At 32.3% G+C, this 21,095-nt stretch overlaps 2 protein-coding genes across 4 annotated transcripts; both read left to right on the top strand.

The window, feature by feature from the left end:
* Positions 1-5,303: 5,303 nt before the first annotated feature.
* LOC108323284 (mitogen-activated protein kinase 7) lies at positions 5,304-8,655 on the top strand. 3 transcript variants are annotated; one of them, XM_017555697.2, is made up of 4 exons: positions 5,304-5,747; positions 6,117-6,234; positions 6,747-7,172; positions 7,786-8,655. In XM_017555697.2, exons 3-4 carry the CDS (start codon positions 6,750-6,752, stop codon positions 8,467-8,469), a joined length of 1,107 nt encoding a protein of 368 aa, XP_017411186.1. In that variant the 5' UTR covers positions 5,304-5,747; positions 6,117-6,234; positions 6,747-6,749; the 3' UTR covers positions 8,470-8,655. The 3 variants fall into 3 exon arrangements, with proteins under 3 accessions (XP_017411186.1, XP_017411193.1, XP_052732000.1); XM_017555704.2 differs by having other exon boundaries at positions 5,735-5,868; XM_052876040.1 differs by lacking the exon at positions 5,304-5,747 and having other exon boundaries at positions 5,928-6,234.
* An 8,254-nt stretch (positions 8,656-16,909) lies between these two features.
* On the top strand, positions 16,910-18,359 carry LOC108331322 (bZIP transcription factor 44). Its single transcript, XM_017565981.2, has one exon. It carries the CDS (start codon positions 17,697-17,699, stop codon positions 18,174-18,176), a length of 480 nt encoding a protein of 159 aa, XP_017421470.1. The 5' UTR covers positions 16,910-17,696; the 3' UTR covers positions 18,177-18,359.
* Positions 18,360-21,095: the final 2,736 nt, after the last annotated feature.

Consider the following 21,095-nt stretch of genomic DNA (forward strand, 5'->3'; position numbering starts at 1 on the left):
ATCCTACTCATGCAACCACTATCAACATCCAGAAAATCCAACTCCCCTTACCTCTTGAAGACCTCCTAGCAAATCTTGAACCAATCTTTGCACTGTGTTCCTCCTCCCTCTGCTGTTCCAGTCCTCTACAGTGCCAGCTCTCCCTTTCCAGATTTTGCAGCAAGCCTATTGCTCCTCCAGATGCAGCACCAAACACCCCTCTCAGAGATATGACAGCAAGAATGCTACTCTTCCCGAAGTTCAGAACTAACACCCCATGAATCCATGGCTTCTTACCTTTAAGGAAAACAACCAAATTGAACCCTCCACTGCTGGAAGAACCACAACCGTTCCCTTCTACTCCTTGGTGCAGTGTCCACTAACGAAGGAGATGATGGTGTCTCCCTTGGTGGCTGAAGCATTCCAAAGTGGGAAGACCCACTACCCATTTTGATGCTACCGAAAGAATGGAGCCCCACCACTTACAGTTGCACCATCTACTGTTAGGTAGCTGCCCCTCCCTCTTCCAGAAACGTGCAGCCACCCACATGAGACCCACCTCCACCACAATTCTTTTCCAAAGAATATACGGTCCTTACATTCTCCCCAACAACAAAATTTTCGTCCTCGAAAATTAAGCTTACCAACACAAGTTGAGATACGTCACTCTCATCTTGTCCTCTATGTCTTAGGTAGAGTTAGATAGAATATGTATGAAAAATGAATTATAACATTATGTTAGATAGAATATGTTGCGCATTTATGTGGTTAAAATATAGAATGTTTTAAGTCAAGTTGGTTCAAAATGCTATTATTTAGAAACCAATAACTAAATTATATGTATGAAAAATGAATTATAACATTTTTGGACTAGTTTGCCAATATGCATTCAATTCTACACTACACATAGTTATTGGGTGACCATGTTCTTTCCAAACAAAACTCATTTATTTAAAAACTTCACAGGTTTACTGTTTGGCAAAATTTACATCATTAAAAACTTGATAGTTTTGTTGGCTAAACTACTAAAAATTCATTGGTTATAAACCCTTGATTGAACAAATTAAGACATGTGTTAATTCATTGAGGGAGGAAAGTTAGTTGTTGAGAAAATACAATGTTTTCTAAACTTTAAATTACATGCTTTTAATTATATGTAATTGCTAAAGTTGTTTATTTTTCACTAATGGTTATGTTATATCAACATATTATAATTGAATATTATTATAAAGTTATGAATGATGAATTGAAATTTATTAAATTCAGTTTGAATCTATTACAATAAGAGCATATGATGTTTATGTTGTAATATTACATGTAGTGTAATGTGGTATAGACATAATTATTTATGAGGAATGAATACTATATTAAGATGTTTAGATTAGGTATTGAATTTTAAATTCTAAAAGAGATATTTGGACTTTATTAATATTTTACATAAAGAAAAGAGATTTTTATGATCTAGTATGCAGTGTTAAAAGTAACTTTGTCCTTTAGGTTATAGGGATTCATCGGATCATATGAAAAGATATATTCCTATCATATAACTTTGTTATGTGAGACAACTTATCGAAGGTAGTGCGATAATTGCATATATTTGAATCTGGTTCAACACATATGTCTTCTTAAAACACAATCAAGTTCTTATGATATTGGTATTGTTTCAAGTGTGGGGTCAAGTCTGTAGGTCCAACTACTTAGTCTTTAAATATTCACTCACAAGTATAAGTCTTGTTCGGTCTGAGGAACCTCTCGTGCATCCAACTACTTAGATGATACCTACAAACGGTACTACGATGACAAATTCAGATCAACTTAGAAAAAAAGCAGTGAATGTTATATTTAATAGGTGAACAACCTCCTTACCTCAAACCCTTATTTATAAATTTTATGAAAGTTTTTTTTATTAATGTTGGCCTAATAATGGCCCAAACATGACTAATAATGCTTTAACCTTAAATGAAACTATTTTGGAGCTGATATACTTTGGTTCTATTTGGTGATCAGTCACTTGATCTGTTGTTTGATCGTCCAGTTGATTATTTGTTGTCGGGTTGGTAGTTGACCGTTCGACTTGATAGATTATCGTCCGGTCTATTAGTTGTTCGCCTGGGTTGGTGACATGTAGTCCAATCTAGTAGTTCGTCCGGTCTAATGATCTGTCGTTCGATTTGTTAGTTGGCAACATCGACTGTTAGATGGTCGTCCAGGTTGATGGTTCGCGCGTTCAATCTGTTAGGTGACCATCTGGGCTGATGGCTCGCCATCTAGTATGTTAGATGGTCGTACGGGTTAATGGTCCTCTGTCCGGTCTGTTAGGTGACTATTTTGGTTGATGGCTCACCATTCGATCTATTAGTTGACTATCTGGTTTGTTAGTTGATCTCTTAGTTTGTTAAGTTGTCATCTTGTCTGTTAGGTGACCGTTCAAGTTATAATTTTGTGATTGACTGTACAATCAGACGATACAAGTATCATATCCTTGTTTTATAACATGAGATGTAGTCAATAAATTAAAAATTAAACACTTGTTATTAAACACTTGTTATAATTTATGAATTATGAAAAATACATACATGTATATGAGTTTTATGGCATGAATGAGAGATTTAAAAAAAAATCATTTCATGTTGTTTTATTATGTGTTACACATTATATTTAAAAAAAATTATATGAACAGTGATAGAAAATAAAGTGGGAAAATATTTACTTTTTCTGTTTTGTTTAATTTCTTTTTGAGATATCTATATGTTTATAATTTTAAAGGAGATTTTTATTTTGAAGAAAGTTTTAAGTGTGATGTAAATATTATATATATATATATATATATATATTATATATATATATATATATATATATATATATATATATATATATATATATTATCTTGTGATGATTAATAAGAAAGTAATTTTTTAGTGAGATATTACAAATGTTGCATGATAACTTAAACTTGTGCTTGTTATTGCTTTGAAAACTTAGAATGAATATACTTAGTATATAAACATATGTTTTTGCATAACTAAGAGATCCTAGAAAGAATTAATTATAAAATTTAATGTTAAAGACATTTAAATATTTTAGGATTAACTAGACATTAAGTTTATATATCTTCTATAAACCTATACAATTTTACACATGTTAAGAAATTAAAAAAATAACATATATATATATATATATAATCATTTTATTATGTTTTCTTATAATAACATGAACTTTTTATAAAGGTCAGTGTTAGATGAGAGAGAAAATATTTTTTAATTAAAATAGTATTTTTTAAAATTAATTTTCTTACAGGATTGAATAAATCCTATAACCACAATATATTATTGTTGTACTCATATGCTTGATTATCGGTCTTTAGCTTCTTTTCTTCACTTCTTAGATTTGGATTTTTAGTCTCTAGTTGGTGAGTATATTTGCGGACGCATTCCAACTTTCAAATAAATATTAGTTCGTTTTGAAAAGGTACTAGAGTTTTTAGAAAATCTAACATTTTCACTTGGATGTTCACCTAGTTATATTATTTTTTATTGGACCTTTACTGTTAACATAAGTAAGGAGGAGCCAATCATGCCTTAATCATGATTAGAACCTTAATTTTATGATTAATATGTGCGATTAATTTGAGGTGTTACCTTTATCTTATTGTCTTGTATGTACTAATTCCAAAACTTTGGACCAAAAAAACTATATTCTTTATTTAACATTGTCTGAAAGTTGTGTAGTATACTAAGCAAATACGTATCAAACTACATAAGAATATTAAAATAAAATCTTAATAAAAATAAATGAAGAAATAAAAAAAGTAAAATACAACTGTCACTGTTTTCAAAATATAATTTATTTCTTTATGATTTTTTCTTTAAATTTATTTATTTTACGAATTTATTAAAAAGTTACTTCTAAATGTAAGAAAATCACGCTTTTTTAAAAAAAAATTAAATATGTATAAGAGTATATAAAAGTTAAGTCTTATGTTGACAAATTGAAAAGAGTGAATTTGCTTGAAAGAGTGTGAATTGGCATGAACATTTAAGAGGCAATCTTATATCTTTGCATTATATTTTCATAGCTATCCAAATTTTTAAAAATTGGAGTTTTGTTGCTTCATTCATGACCAACACAATGTAGAAACTTCAAAGTAAAAAAAAATGTATCATTTTAATATATACAGTTCTCTATAATATATATATATATATATATATATATATATATATATATATATATATATATATATATATATGTATGTATGTCCATAAATTTCAATGACACATATATAACTTTTTTTTAACAAAAGAGATCTATAAAATACAAAACTATATATATCATCTATACTCTATTAAAATATTAAACAGATTTATTACTTTTCAACTTTTCTATCTATACTATCATCTATTACGTATAATATATTATCGTCAAAAGTAAATAAACTATATATATCATCTATATTCTATTAAATAATAAAAAGGTTTATATTTTTTTTTTAAATTATGATTCTTATAAAATAAAACGTGATTAATAAAAATATCTATTTATAACAACTTTATTAATAAATCAATCGTCATCTCTTAAAAGATCATTATTATTCTTTATTATTTATAAATCTTTACAAGAAAGTAAATAATAATTAATAACTAAACCCAATTAGACAAAATAACTAACCAACAATTCTACATAAGGATCAATATTAAATAAAAAAATGTGTTAATTATGTCCTCCAAGAATCAAAATCACGTACCTAAAGAATGCACTGTCAGAGCCTTAACAAACAAAAGAATCTCTATAAAAAGCTTGAAGGCGACCTTTTTGTTAAATGGGAAGACTAAATCAAACCTTTAAATATCCGAATAGTAGAATTCCGGTAATCAATCTAACTCAATATTATTATTTTTTATATGAAATTCACATAAGTAGGTCAAAATAATATCTCATTTTACAAATAAATATTGTATCAAATTAGTTGTTGTAGCTTGATTTCTTTTAGATTTATTCGGTCAAAAACATTGTCTTACTTTAAAAAAGAATCTTTAAATATATAACAAATATCGAATTCATTAATTTTACTTGTTAGAAAATAATATAAATATTGGATGCTCTAGTGTTAAATGTGAATTATATTTATCAAAATCATATAATATATACTTTTATCTTTTCAATGTGGATAAGCAATTAATATCCCAACTGTTTGTAAAATAATATATTTTGATTTTGACTATATTGAGTGAAGGTTGAAGATATTTAAAAAAGAAGGAAAAACGTGGAATCGGAAGGAAGAAAAAAAGAGGAAGGAGGAGTAATGTATGGAGAGAAATAGGTGTACGTAGCAGTGTGGGGGCAAAAGAGACCGTAGAAGCGAACTCACGCAGTTAGGGTTCCTTTGGCGAGCGAGCATTGAATAGGTTTTGGTTGCACTTGCAGTTGTAGACGTAGGATTGGTACCTCACCTCGCTGCCTACCAAATACTTTCCTTACATTTTCAAAACATTTGTTGAAAGGAAACTTGCCAAGTTGTTTGCGCCTGAATCGAAATTAATACCAAACGGCTGAACCAAATTTGTGAATCTTAACGTTGGCGTGAAAAAGAAAAAGAAAAAGCAAAAGCAAGACTGTTTTATAATTTAGTATTTTAGTTCCGAAAGCCCAAACACACATACTTACGTTGTCGTATTTTGCATTCTCTCTTGCGGGAAAAGCAAAGCTAAACAGTGATAATACCACGAAACAAAACCAATGCCGTGTGGGTTGGGGTCGTCGTCGTGACTCATGTGAGTAGCAGGATATGCTAAAATGCTTATGCTCTCTTTCCCTTTCTTTTCTCCCTTCTAAATTGAATCGGACCCTCCTTTTATATTTACATAATATTTTATTGTCTGCCTTTATGTTTAGGTAAGTATTACTGTTATTATTAATATTATTATATGAGGATACGTTATATTTATTTCTTTTTTAATATGATGATGACTATGGCTATGGCTATGGCCTCTTTTTCTTCTTCTCTAGCCTGATCTCGATGAAATTCAGATATTTATTTATTGTTAATTTGATAAGATTTCAAATGAGACGAGACCCACTTCGTGAATCCAATCCACTATATTAGTTGTGGCTTCAACTGTGAAAATTTGTTTTTGGTACAGAACGTTTTCTTGAAGCTGCATCAATCGAGGGATTCTTCGTCTTTGGATTCGCTTTTGGGGCCTCCGAGTCAGAGCTGCAAGGAAAGGGGAGATGCTGGGATGAAAGCTGAATTTTGTGGTATGAACGCTTTTCTCACTCTTTTTGTAATCTAAGATTTGGTTTCTTTGCTATTGGGATGGGTGGGTGGGTTGAGATCAGGGAAGAGGAAAGATAAAATTGAATCTTTGGTATTTTTTTTAACAAAAAAGATGTCTAAAAAGATGGTCTTGGAGAGAATAGGTTCTAAAAAGAGACAGGGTGACATCAAAAGATCAAAATCCAGATGTAGAAATTACAAGTAAGAATTGATTCGAACCTTCTCTAACATGGCATAAAAAAGTATCCAATGATTCACCTTTATCCTGCAACAATACCTCTGATATATAATGCATTGTCTTTCTGATATTTGTTTGATGCCAGCTTTAACAGACTGTTGATTGCTTGTCACAGTTAGTAATGCATGACCCAGTTAGTAATGCATGACCCGTGGCTATAATAATGAATTTACTGTTATAGTTGTGAGCTTATTACTTTAGTCTCCTATGTCTGTTTACTTGTTGAGAATATATTGTGCTGGTGTTGATTTGCAGGAAATGGCAACTCTAGTTGAACCACCAAACAGAATTAAGCCAAAGGGAAAACATTATTATACAATATGGCAAACTTTGTTTGAGATTGATACGAAGTACGTTCCAATCAAGCCTATTGGCCGCGGAGCATATGGCGTGGTGTGCTCTTCCATCAATCGGGAAACCAATGAGAGAGTTGCAATTAAGAAGATTGGTAATATATTTGAGAATTCTATTGATGCTTTGAGAACTTTGAGGGAACTGAAGCTGCTTAGACACATTCGGCACGAGAATGTCATTGCTTTGAAAGATGTCATGATGCCAATCCACAGGACAAGTTTTAAGGATGTCTACTTGGTCTACGAACTCATGGATACCGATCTTCACCAAATTATTAAGTCCTCGCAGCCACTTTCCAATGATCATTGCAAATATTTCTTGTTTCAGGTACTAACCACTCTGTTATGGTATTTTTTTCCAATCCTTCATCTCTTCTTTCTAATTTCTAGAACTGTGGTTCTGAATTCTTTTTGGATTTGCACAAAGGCATGACATATTCATTTTGAAAGAGATTTGGTTGAGGTTTGAAGTGTAATTGCAAATGCATTCTTTCAGTGTTTAACTGGCATTGTCATGTTTCGAAGTGAATTCTCCGTTTTCTGTTATTAACATACAACATCAGTGAATCAACCCTTAAACATCCTCTTTCGTGCATTCTTATACAGTAACATCAAGTTGTTTTAGAGAAGTTGGGGCAATTTCGTGCTCTCTAACTTTTTTGTGCCTTCAATGTTCGATCGTGTCCTATCATGGAAGTCATGGGCCCCAATTGGTGGACTGATGTGACCTTAACATCGATTGATTAAATGATTAAACTTCTTAAGAAAATAACTATTATTGATTATGCTTGTAATTTTCCACATTTTGTTAAAGAATTCTGCTGTAGAATGTTTATCAGCATTGACCATTAGAAACAGTTAACGGATCCTCTATGAATTTCCAATCTTTGCACATTTTAACTATTCTTGTTATTGATACTAACCATGAACTCTTACTTTAGCTCCTTCGAGGTCTTAAATACCTCCATTCAGCAAATATTCTTCACCGGGATTTGAAGCCTGGGAATCTGCTCATAAATGCCAACTGTGATTTGAAGATATGTGACTTTGGGCTTGCTCGAACTAATGGAGTTGATGGCCAGTTTATGACAGAATATGTTGTCACTCGTTGGTACCGTGCACCGGAGCTCTTGCTATGCTGTGACAACTACGGGACCTCCATTGATGTCTGGTCAGTAGGGTGCATCTTTGCTGAGATTCTTGGTAGAAAGCCAATTTTCCCTGGCACCGAGTGTCTCAACCAGCTGAAACTAATTATAAGTGTTCTTGGAAGCCAGCATGAATCTCATATTGAGTTTATTGATAATGCAAAAGCCAGGAGGTTTATCAAATCACTGCCCTATACTAGGGGGAGACACTTCTCTCAGCTATATCCACAAGCAGATCCATTAGCCATAGATTTGTTGCAAAAGATGCTTGTATTTGATCCAACCAAGAGAATTACTGTCTTAGAAGCTCTCCAACACCCATATATGTCTGGCCTGTATGATCCAAGGTGCAACCCTCTTGCACAGGTTCCCATCAATCTTGACATAGATGAACATTGGGGAGAACAGATGATTAGGGAAATGATGTGGAATGAGATGCAACATTATCATCCTGAAGCTGCTTCTGCCAATGCATAGATGGTTAATTCTTCCATTGCGTTCTAGCTCTGTTGCCTGTCTCTAGGAGTAGTAGTTCTGTTTTTCCCTAGACAAACTGTAAACTTAAAGGACCTATAACTGCCAAGTTTTGTACTTTGATGAGATTGCTTCAGTACTTTTTTTAATTTGGCGTCTCCACAAGGATAATGGCGTCTCGTAATGACTAAACTTGTATATAGCCATGCATATCGTTTTGGTATTTCGGCTAAACCCATTTGTACTATGTTGTTCATAAGTTGTTTTCTTAAATTTAATAGAAAAGAGTTAAATAATTTGTGCTTTCAAATGTATCCATGGTTATAAGGTGATGCTTTCCTCATATAACACGGCAATTCTCTCTAACTTGAATGTGGATCACTGCCTGTGAGTTCATAAGATGTATAATTAAGTACTTATTCAACGAGATCTTTTCATACGAGAGGTTATCCACACCCTCAGTTGTGCACTTGTTGAAATGTATTGATAAAACAAGTTATATATCAGTTCAGTAAAATGAAAGTATAAAACAAAAAGAATAAAATATTTACCTGAATTATGCTTGATCTGTAATAATATTTTGTAGTAGAAGCAGTAAGACGTTTGCAAAATATGTAAAGACATTCGATGTGCATACCTACCTTTTCCAGGAAGCTGCAATAATGTTAACCGTTAATTTAGTTACTGAGTTGATAACCGTTGGACATTGTCTTCAACTGATGATGTAGGAACGAATGTGAAATCACAACCTTTTATCATAGAAGTATAACTTCATACTCAACATTAGTATAAATCTAGATGGAAATGAAATTTGCAGGCTTTTTCCCCTTCTAAAAATGCTAATATACGTTGGAATCTTTATAGAAGCTCATGGTACTAAAATGAAATTTCAAGAGGGAATCAAACTTTAGTACACTCTAAACTTAGTGTTAGATCAGGTCAAGTGTGGACTAGAGACAGGTAAGGTACAAGATAAAAAGAACTGAATTTGGTCGAGGGATCTTAGAAAAATAGGTGGAATAAGAACCCATGAGAAATGGTTTGAAAACATGGTGCCTAGAAAAGTAGGGAATGAAAAGACTATGTTTTGAACACAGCATATAGCAGGTTGTTCTTGGTCAGAGATTATAAATTAGAGATGGAGAGTAGAATGAGAATGTGGGTAGATGACAACTGGAACAAAACGTTGCAAAAACTAAAGACAATTTGAGGAGGAGAGAAATTATCCAAAAACCAAAGGATTTTGTCTGTGCTTTTTGCAAACACTTGCATGAATCTGCATATAGTGTTATTTTCTAATATTTGGGAAACATCTTATAAGTGGGTGAACATTTGTGTAGAGAAAACAATTTTAAGAAAACAGAATGGGATATATTATGGTATAGTATGACGTGGACATTGTGGATACAACACAATCGAAGCATCTTCCAAGGAGAAGAGGTTTGTGTAGACAAAGTCATTCATGAAATTAAGTATAGACGTTGTGGTCTCATGTAACTGTCACTGGTTCTACTATGTGAACTGTTCTTCTAAATCTTGTTTCTTAATATATTGAGGCTGGGAACCAACTTGCATATTTTAGTTTTGTGTTTGGTTACATGTTTTTTATAGACTTGCACTGTACACAAAGTGTAACCAAATGGGATTTTTTCTTGGCTATGCATATAAACTAGTAGCCCTGATATCATGTTTATGTATACTAGTGTAAATATAAGCGTGTTCATGTGTCCGTTTTTTTTTAATGTTTTAATTGTATTATGAGTTAATAATATATTTAAATTGATTAAGTTAATATATAAGAAAAAAAATAATAAAAATAGTAATTATATTTTTTAAAAGCATCAGTTAACAATTATATTTTTTTACAAATTAGTTAATAATTATATTATGTAGGGTACAATGATAATAAAAATTGTATATATAAAAAGAGGTATTCGCTTTATATATAGGGATAGATATACGTTATCTTGCTAAAAAAATAATCTCCCTCTAAATTGAATATATTTCAAGTAGTTTTCGTATTTATGAGGATAAGATGTCTTCACAAGTTCAGATAAGTCTTACACATCACTTTTTAAGTTTCAAATATTCTTTTATCCATTTTAGTTTGTGATGAATTCAAATAGAGACCTAGATAAATGTTTATAAAGACACTTTGATGCTGCAAGTAATGGTTAGAACTGTAATAAATATGATAATAAATTAATAGTGTTTTAAGTTGTGAACAACACCCATTTATACTATTTTAGTGGACTTTTACTTAAATACATCTAGATTAGACAAGTCCGTTATTCTTAATTATCTCATTAATAATTCATTATTGGTTAATTAAGGATAATTTTACTTAAGAGGAAATCTTAAATAGTATGAGCTTATGTGATTGTGATCATCTTAATCCCATAACATGATTTTTTTACTTTTTACATCTCAAAGATGAATTCAACACTCTAAACATTAAACCAAATACATAATTCGCTTTTAAAAGTGATATATTTTAAATTTGAACATTGTAATATTTATCAACTTTGAGTGTGTCACTCCATGTATTTTTCAAGTAAACTAAGGGAAAAAAAAAGACAAGCAGTAGTACAATAAGAAGAAAAGACACCGGTTATTTTTTATTAATGGCATCGGTTTTGCAACCGAGGCATATGTGGATGAGGTAAAAAAGGACAGACTTTATGCCTCGGTTATGAACTGAGATAAAAGTAGACAGAAATATGCCTCGGTTCTTACATAACCGAGGCAGTATCCTATTTTTTTTTTTAGATGCAACGTGTTTTCAATAGGCAACCAAAAATTATTTCAGCAAGCAGAAATTGTTTCAGCAACAAGAAACTGTTTCAGCAACAAGAAACTGTTTAAGCAACAAGAAACTGTTTCAACAACAAGTGCAAGTCAATATTTTTCACACAACCGGAAAATCTCAATCCCAATCCGAGATCAAAACAGACCTAACATTTCCCAATTTCAGAAACCCAAAGTGCTTGTGATTGTGAGTCTTTACTGGCCTGGCCTCAAAAGCAGAAGAACAAGAGTAGATGAACACCTTCTGCTACGAACCAGGAAGCTCCCTTAGGGTTTCCAATCACACAGGGTTGCGACGGCTGGAGGTAGGGCGGCGGCGACAACGGAGGGGAAGAATGGTGGAGGCAGCAACGACGGAGGGCTCGCCGATCTGGAGCGGCTTGGCGATGGCGATCTGGAGCGGTGGATCCAGAGCGGCGGAGGCAAGCAACAACGACGGAGGGCTCGCCGATCTGGAGCGGCTTGGCGATGGCGATCTGGAGCGGTGGATCTAGAGTGGCGGAGGCAGGCAACAACGACGGAGGGCTCGCCGATCTGGAGCGGCTTGGCGATGGCGATCTGGAGCGGTGGATCTAGAGAGGCGGAGGCAATAATGGCGGAGGCAGCAACGACGGAGGGCTCGCCGATCTGGAGCGGCTTGGCGATGACGATTTGGAGCGGTGGATCTAGAGCGGCGGAGGCAGCAGTGGCAGAGGCAGCAGCGGCGGAGGAGGTACAACGGCGAAGGCACAAACAGAGAAGAGTGAGAGCACGAGGGGAGTGAGAGCACGAAGAAGAGAGGAAGAATGGGAGAGCACGGACAGAGAAGAAGTGAAAATGAAGAGTTAATGTGAGAGCAGAAGATGTTGGGCTCTGGAAATGAAAAAATCAAAGACCACATCATGCCTCGGGTTTCATCAGAATCGAGTTAGGTGGCAAGAGTTGTATGCCTCGATTCTAGGAACCGAGTTAGTAGTGCCCTTTAGACATCGGTTGCTGGGCAACTGAGTTAGTAGCTTTTATCAGATCCAACAGCTGTTAGTGGAGCAGGTTTGGACAGAGTTTTATGCCTCGGTTTTACGTAGAACCGAGTTAGTAGCATGTTTTAGGCACCGGTCATGGGACAACCGAAGCATATATTTAAGCTATTATTACGACTCTGCCACCACACTATTATACGATTTGGGTTCGCTTAAACCGAAGCGTATATTGCGCTTTCTAATCCCATTTTTTTACTAGTGAAGGATACAATTTTTTTTAATAAATACTACACTTTTCATTTTCAAAACCAAAGATCTTGAGTAAGTTGTCCAGACTTTTTAACTTGCTCTATAATTGATTGATTATACGGTGAATCAATATTTAACCAAAGACATTCATTAACAACACTAAATATAAAAAAACAAGTATAATTGACTTTCATAATTTGTTGGAAATAATAAAAATTCGTTAATAAATGTCTTTTTTCAACGGAATAAAATTAATCGATAATAAGGTAGTTGGAAATATTTATTAACGAGACGTGAAATCCCTTTATAATTACCGAACAACAACCTCATTTTCGTCGCTAAATGTGTTTCATCGAGGGATGTTGTATCATTAGCGTTATCTAGAGACCATTGGATGTTCACTAGACAATAAGCTCTAGAGTGATGGGCGTTGGACGTCTAATGAACGTCGTTGGACGCTTTACAATAGTGTTGGGTGTCAAGAGCTTTACGTTAGGCACTAGGAGCTTTATGTTGGACGCTATCTGTAATAAGATTCCAAGGAGCTCTAGGGGCTTAGGGTATTGGGTGTTAGGGAGTCCCATTAGGCGCTACCCTATGTATTAGATAATTTGTCTATTTTAGATTGTTTTAATTACACATATGTGTTGATTTCTTAATAATAATGAATGTTTTAATTTTATATGTATGATGCTTGGTTGTATGGGTGATAAGATTGTAGTGACTTCCAAGGAGGAAGAGTTACATTGATTTTGAGTTTAGGGTGTATTGAATGATGATTCTATAAAAAGATTGTCATGATTCTACTAGTATGCTACTCACATAGAAAAAAAAATATTTAGTTGTTAGAGTTAATGAAGGTTCCTATAGTGAGATTTAGAGTGAAAGAACACCATTTTGACAACTATATTGAATTAACATTGTCATGGTGATGAAGAGATAGGTCCTAGTATATTGTTGGTTGAGTGTTCACATGATAGGTGTAGAATCTCTAAGTCTACTATTTCATATATCGGCAACTCACAGGGACCATCGACTGCCCCCACAGATCACCACCAGGCTTTCCAGTGTGCTTTGTCCTCACTCGCACACTTTCCGGGAAAACTTCCCGGAAGGTCACCCATCCCAGAATTACTCCAGGCTAAGCACGCTTAACCATGGAGTTCTTATGAGTCAGGCTACCGAAAAGCAAATGCATTTTGGTGATATGAGTAGTCAAATCAATTCCTTTAAGCTATCCTTCAACTGTATAGTCCCATACCTACACAGTCTCCAAATCCCTCTCATTCCGGTGTATGTTCGATTCGTCCATGTACCCCTTCCACCCGAAGCTGCCAGGAGCCGCTCCTTGTCTGTGCCCCCTGCACCATGCTTCTTGCACCGGCGTCACTCCCCGCCCTCGTCTCCGTGCCCGGGTGTCACAGATCCGCTCTTGATGATTGTATAATATATGTGAGTAGAGGATAGTGCAAGTAAGAGAAATGTGAAGTAGCTAGACTTGATGGTTTGTAAATACATATGCTTATGTATAATATATGTTTATGTAATTGTATATGCTTAGTATCAATTATGTAATACATTAATTAATAGTGTGATCTTTTAATTTTGGGTGTTATACATTGATATATTAGAGAAATTGATTATTTTTTAAGCATGAATTGTCTGAAACGACACATATATAATATAAAATCTTAAAGCTTAATGTTGTGGACCTTATTTTTTTATATATTAACTTTTTTATTTGTAATTAATGTCAAGCTTTTAATTCATATTAGTATTTTATTTTTTTTCGATCCAATTCAAATATTTAAATAATATCGAAACTTTTTCTAACATGTAAATGACACTACTCGTAATTTAACATATATTTGATATTATTGAGTATGAAATTTATATTAAATTAACACAAGTTTAACATCTTCAACTTTTCATACGAAATTTGCTTTTCCCTTCCAAGCCTTTTGCAGGTTGCGTCTAAACTAAGATAACTGAGTCTAATATTAAGATGATATAAAGTTGGGTAAATGGCTATCTATTTACAAGCACATTACCACTTTCTTTGGACATATTGGTATTGTTAGTGTTGTTGTGTACACATAATTCTGTTATATAGTGAGAGTATTGTATTTTGTTTGGAATGTATCTCCCCTTAATATTGTTCAAGGCACGAATATGTCAGAGAATCTGTACACTTTGTGAGTGTGAGTGTAAGTGTGAGTATGATATGATGTTATTTGCCAATGAAAATGTTTATAAATAGATGCAAAAGCAATGACTGAAAAGGAGAACTCAATTGCTCCACAATACTCAGCTACATCACAGAGTGCTCACTACATAAAGTAACATCATGCACATTTTTTATTGAAAGATTATAATAACATATTTGACACTTTTCACATTTAATTAAAAGCCAAGGAAAAAATGGCAGAAGTGTTTAATTTAATAAATAGTTGCAAATGAAGACGTTATAGATATATAAATCCACATATATTATATATGATATGTACAGTAAAAATAGCTGTCATAGACGTTATTGATAAAATTATGTATTACATTGATAAATGTAAAATGACAATATGAATAGAATTATAAAGTTTAATCTGTTTTTAATTACAAGTGTTTATGCAAAAGCAAAGGAAATAAGTTTTTTAATGAATGTTTTAACGATACAAAATAAATAAAATACATAATCTAATAAAAAAGAAGATAATAACGTCTGAGAAAAGCATTACAGAAAAACTACAAACTACTAAAAACATACACTTGTCAAACAATTTTTTTAACTAATAAAAAACTAAAAAGTAGCTAAATATTAAGTATATATTAACGAAGATAGCCAACCCTCTAAAAGAGTTTTCCTAGAGTTAAATAAAAAAAATGATTACTAACTAATATTGTTATTGCCTATTTAGAAATGATTATCGTTGATGAAAAAGATCATCGATTCTAATGACATGTTAAGTTGTTAACTATGCAAATATTAAATAATAGTTAGATGAAAGGCATCATTGTTTACATTCATAAAGAATTTCTCTACGCATGTTCAATGTAAAAAATTGGATATTTAAAACAATGGGTATAGCACATTCAGACAGATTTTTAATATTATTTCTGTTTGTTATAACTCGTGAATTATGAGATATATATATATACCAAGAAAATATATGATATATATTATTTGGTCAAAGAAAAGACGAACTGAAGCAGCAGCCATCTAATTTTTTGGGCAATCAAAGTATAACATATTGTGGATAATTAAACCATTGAAGATCACTCGGTCAAAGTAAAAACGAAAGACAGCAGCCATTCTAGTTTTTCCTTAAACTTATATTCTCCACGTGGAAACCATTTGTACATTTTGTGAAGCGGAAATCTTTTAACAAATAAAATAAGATTCAGTTGTTGGGGATGGTGATGTCATTGACTTAAGTGATAAGGTTTACGCTTATACTTGTAACATGCATGAATGTATATGTTATCTTGAACCTTCCAAGAAACAACACATAAAAATGAAAAATGACTGACCCTACTCAACTTGGTAAGAAAAAAGGTTGTTTTTCAGACATAGTTTCTCCCTAGATTCACATTCGATAGATTTGGATCTTCTAGCAGCATCTAGAGAGAGAAACACTCATCTTTCTTTCTCTTACCTGCATCAAGTAACAGCTGGAATATTATATATATTATTTTTCATTGATATTATCATTGATGTTATTTTTTCTACTGTAAACCCCCTCTTAAGAAAAGGTGGGTTGGCACTGGATTTTTGGTCGGAAGCTTTTAATTTCTTTTCCAACAACTCATGACTGGAACCATGTGCTTGCAGAGAAGACCATGTAAATAATGAAGTACAAATATTTTAGTGAAAAATAAAATTAAAAGCTGGCTGTGTTGAAAAAAGCATCGATCACCTTCGGTAAATTAAATACTCCACTACCTCTGCTGCACTCCATCATCCATCATGTGACAATAATTCATTTTAAACTATTTCTGTCGTACATATACCTCAAATTGTTGCATGTGATAAAATATTCTTTCATGATAGCAATATTTTAGTAATTAAATAGACATCTTTCTTATATAATACAACTAGTGACAGATAGATTTATACCTACACACCGTCAAGGACTCTAAACAATGTGCTATTTTCATGAAACTCATTATTTGATTAGTTTTTATGTACTTAAAGATTTGTCAAGAATAAACACTAATCGGAAAGTGAAATCGAGAGAGGGAAGGAGCACCAAGAAATTTAATTGTTAAAGTAAAGAACTGGTGCAACCACCATTGATGAGCCAAGATTCCACCTTCACGTTGCTAGTTACCACTTGCTAAATATAAAAATTGTATTGAAAAAGTTATAGAAAAAAATCTCTGACTCTGAATAGAAATTAAAGCGTAAACGAACATAAAATAAATCTGCGCGTGCAGATGAACAGGAGCAGTGACCATGGTGGCCCTGTGTGACCTTTTTCTCAGTACTTTCCCCCTTTCCTGCTTTTTACCTCCTTTTATTTCTATTGACTTTTTAATTCTCCAAAAAACAAAAACCAATATTTCTGATTTATTTTATTATTTTTCATCGTTACAATGTGTAATTGTTTTTCTATAAATTCAGCCCCTGAATCTCTTCAAAACCTCTTCCTCTTCTCTTCTTATCCTCCTCCTAGAAACTGGTCAAAATCTATCCAATCCAATCCCTTCTTCTTCCTATTCCTATTCCTTCTTATCATCTTCTTGGCTGCCTCTAGAATTGAAAAATTCTTTCACACCCTTTTCCAACCTCTATAATAATCTTAATCTCCTCCACACACATCATCAATCACCACAAATCTTCTTCTCCTTCCTCCCAAAACCCAATTCGATTCTCTTGCACGGACTGGTTTCGATCGTTGCTAACTTGTTCGTACACATGTTATGCAGTTATGAATGATTGAGAGACAACACCAATGTCTTCTCCAGTAATCTGCGAGATTCTCCTCTCTGGCTTCACCATAAACTCTTCTCTAAGACGCAGGACACACTTGGTTCAATCTTTCTCGGTTGTTTTCCTCCACTGGTTCTACGTTTTCTCATGAACTAAATCAACCAACCTCCTACCAAAATAATAACATATTTATTTCCAGAAAAACAACATAGTATAGTACCACTTGTGTTTTTATTTTTTAGCTAGGAAATTAGATTCATCAATCAATTATTGCACAAATAGCACCGATGGCTTCTCCCGGTGGAGCCTGTTCATCCGGTTCCAGTTCTCTTCAAAACTCTGGCTCCGAGGGCGACCGAGACATGGTGGATCAGAGGAAGAGAAAGAGAATGCAATCGAACAGGGAATCGGCACGCAGATCTCGCATGAGGAAACAGCAGCACCTGGAAGGTTTGAGTGCCCAATTGGATGAGCTGAAAAAGGAGAACAATGAAATGAACAGGAACATAGGCATGACGACGCAGGTGTACCTGAAGGTGGAAGCTGAGAACGCGATTCTGAGGGCGCAGATGGCGGAACTCAGCAACAGATTGAACTCTCTGAACGAAATCATCGGTTTCATAAACTCCACGAACTACTTGGTGTTCGATGAGGCACAGGAGACTCAGATGTTCAATGATTGTGGCTTCATGGATGCTTGGAGTGGAATACCCTTCAACCAACCAATCATGGCTTCCGCCGACAATGACATCTTGATGATGTATTGATCGCTGAATTTTCGGAATCGTGATTCCTTCGTCCATTCCATTGTAACACCGCACTGTCGTGTTTTCATGTCTCTCTTGTTAATTTGTTTTCCTTTTTCTTGTAATGTTCTATTGTTTTCTCACTTTATGTTCTGTTAAGCTTGTTTGTATTTCAAGTGGGGCTTTCTTTTTCTTCTCCACAAATTAAAATTGGGTCCTTTAATTTCCATCTATATGTTCATGACAAAATTGTTTGATTAACATGGATCCTTTCTTTTTCTTTTTCACTTTACATAAATTTTTATTTATGGAAATAAAATATAGAATAAATTTAAACCAATATAAATTTGTTTACATAATATGAGGAAATTTTCAACCAACAGTAACTTAAGAAAGAACATAGTCCAATAATTTATATTAAAAGGTTAGTAACTATGAATATACATTAAGGTATTTTGTTATCATATTTCTAGACATGTAAATCTTAAAAACAATTGTACCTTTCTTTTGTGGTGTGTTATTTATTATAGCCTAATGAGATGGTGTGCCCCATTTGGTTGGTTGGTAGCTATTTCGAAATATGTGTTTGAGATGATAAAAAGAATTAAGAAAATGTTTTTTGCGGCATACAAATTAAGAGATTTGAAGTTGTTCGTTTTCACTTGGATGTTGAAAGATTGTGTATATTATTGTGAAATTATATGAGCATGTAAGACAGATGAGGTTAGGAAAAGTTTAATACCAATCATTATAAGTTAATGTGAAAGGTGTTTGGATTAATTGTAAAGGGAAAGGTATTAAAGTGGGTGGATGGGTGATGTTTTAACTTAGGAAAAGAGACATTTTGTTTAATATATATGATAGAATGATTGAACCATTTCCCAAAATCCAAAGGGTTAATTTGTGCATAGGAATAAAATATTTGCATTATTGGTTGTCCATGATGATTTCATTGTTGGACAGAATATTTGGGGAAGATATATAATTAGATATAGTTCATCATCCTCCAAAGAAACGAAAAAATGGAATCTATGGAATATTCCTCTCTCTCAACTAAAATATATCATAATGTTTTACACTTTCCATCCACACAAAGAACAAGAAATTTTGGTTCAGGAAAGTATAAGAAAGAAGGTTTAAATCACCCAAAAAAATATATTAAATGATCCTCAATTGCCATATTCTTTGATTTCAACCAAAATATATGTAATGTATATTCAAAGTTTATAATTTACGAAAAATAATTAACAACATTCTTACATGTTACATATAAATCATCTCGTAATTTCTCTTAAACAAGCATATTTGTTGAATTACGTATAATTAACTATACTTAAGTGCCAAACAAAATTTTACTCTCTGTTTTGGATTATTAGATGAAAGGCGTACTAATCGTAAAAAACAAGAGAAAGAAATATAAATAACGTTAGAAAACATAACAGCAAAGAAAAACAAGAAACTAATATTAATAATTTTCAGTCATTTATATATATAACAAATATTAGAATTATTATATTTTATTAATTAATTATAAAGTAATTTAATCAAATAAATATGATTAAAGATATATATATATATATATATATATATATATATATATATATATATATATATATATATATATATCATGAAAGATTTATTATCAATTTCAATTTTTTTTATGAGACAAAAATTAAAATTATTGAAACTTAGAAAAAAATAATCGACAAAGATTTTATAAACTCATTCTTCTCGTATGTGAACACACTCATTAATTTTTTTTAGATTTGAAAAAAAAATATAATTGAATGAACTAATGAAGTTTAATTTATCAACCCATGATAGGGTAGACTAGATTCAAATTTTTTTTATTCGCTAATAAATGAATCAGATTAAATTAACTTACTAAGTGATCAACTCATGATAGATCAAAGTCGAACTGAATTATCTATTTTGACAACACTAAATATACACTTTCATTTTTGTTCAAAAAGATTTGGGAACTTCCGGAGTTTATTATCTATTGATACTTATATGAGATTTATTAACCGACAAATAAAAATATGATTAATATGATTTTATTTTTTATCTAAACAATTTTCATTTTCATTTTTTTCTTTTGTTAGTCACTCATTTTTACTTCCCTTATTTTTACAAACGAGGCATTAGTGACATAAAACACAACTAACTTACAATCTTAAAAAACAATAACATTAAACCTTTAATCACTTATATATCTATAAAACAGATATTTATTAAAGAAGTCAAATTTGATTGAAGAAGAGTGTAAAGATGATGAGGACATGAAGCATTTACTCTCTTTTTTGGTAACTTTATTATGAAACATAAAAAGTTTTTATGTTTTCAAAAGTTTAGTGGTTATTGGCTAGTTTGAGTCATGGCATGTTTTTGTGCTGGGGAAGCATAATTTATTTTAATCGAAAGGCCCATGAAAGAAATGAGAAATATAAGATAAAGTCTAAACAATGATGCATTATTATACCATTTTCTAAAATATAAAAGTTTGGTTGTGCATTAAAATTTAATATTCCCATTATTGGTGGTCCATGCCTTCGTTGTTTGGATTTTCATTGTTGGACAAAACAAATGGATAAATTTAAAATAAGTAAGAGATGATAAATACAGTAAGCAGTTCAGACAAATTATGAATCATATGAACTCACATATATTATTTTAATTTTCTAAAGCTCAGATATATGTATATGAAATTTGTTGTAAGAAAAACTTATTATTAAAATTTTAAGTTTAATTTAATTTTACAAAATCAATTCGTCAAAAGGGAGTTTTTACTTAATGATAAACTATAACTTAATTTGATCTTTCACTGTATCAAATATATTAATAATGATATGATAACGGTAATATGATAGATTTAATAAATAATAAGTATTTTTAAAATAAATTTTAATTGTAATATTATTTTAAAAAACAGACTTTAAA

Source organism: Vigna angularis, chromosome 1 (assembly GCF_016808095.1).
Source record: "Vigna angularis cultivar LongXiaoDou No.4 chromosome 1, ASM1680809v1, whole genome shotgun sequence".
Lineage (NCBI taxonomy): Eukaryota > Viridiplantae > Streptophyta > Magnoliopsida > Fabales > Fabaceae > Vigna > Vigna angularis.

Excerpts from the sequence above, each read along its gene's own strand:
- LOC108331322 (XM_017565981.2), top strand. The coding sequence starts at position 17,697 with ATGGCTTCTCCCGGTGGAGCCTGTTCATCCGGTTCCAGTTCTCTTCAA.
- LOC108323284 (XM_017555697.2), top strand. The coding sequence starts at position 6,750 with ATGGCAACTCTAGTTGAACCACCAAACAGAATTAAGCCAAAGGGAAAA. Across the intron at positions 7,173-7,785 it reads GCAAATATTTCTTGTTTCAG|CTCCTTCGAGGTCTTAAATA; the intron begins GTACTAACCACT and ends CTCTTACTTTAG.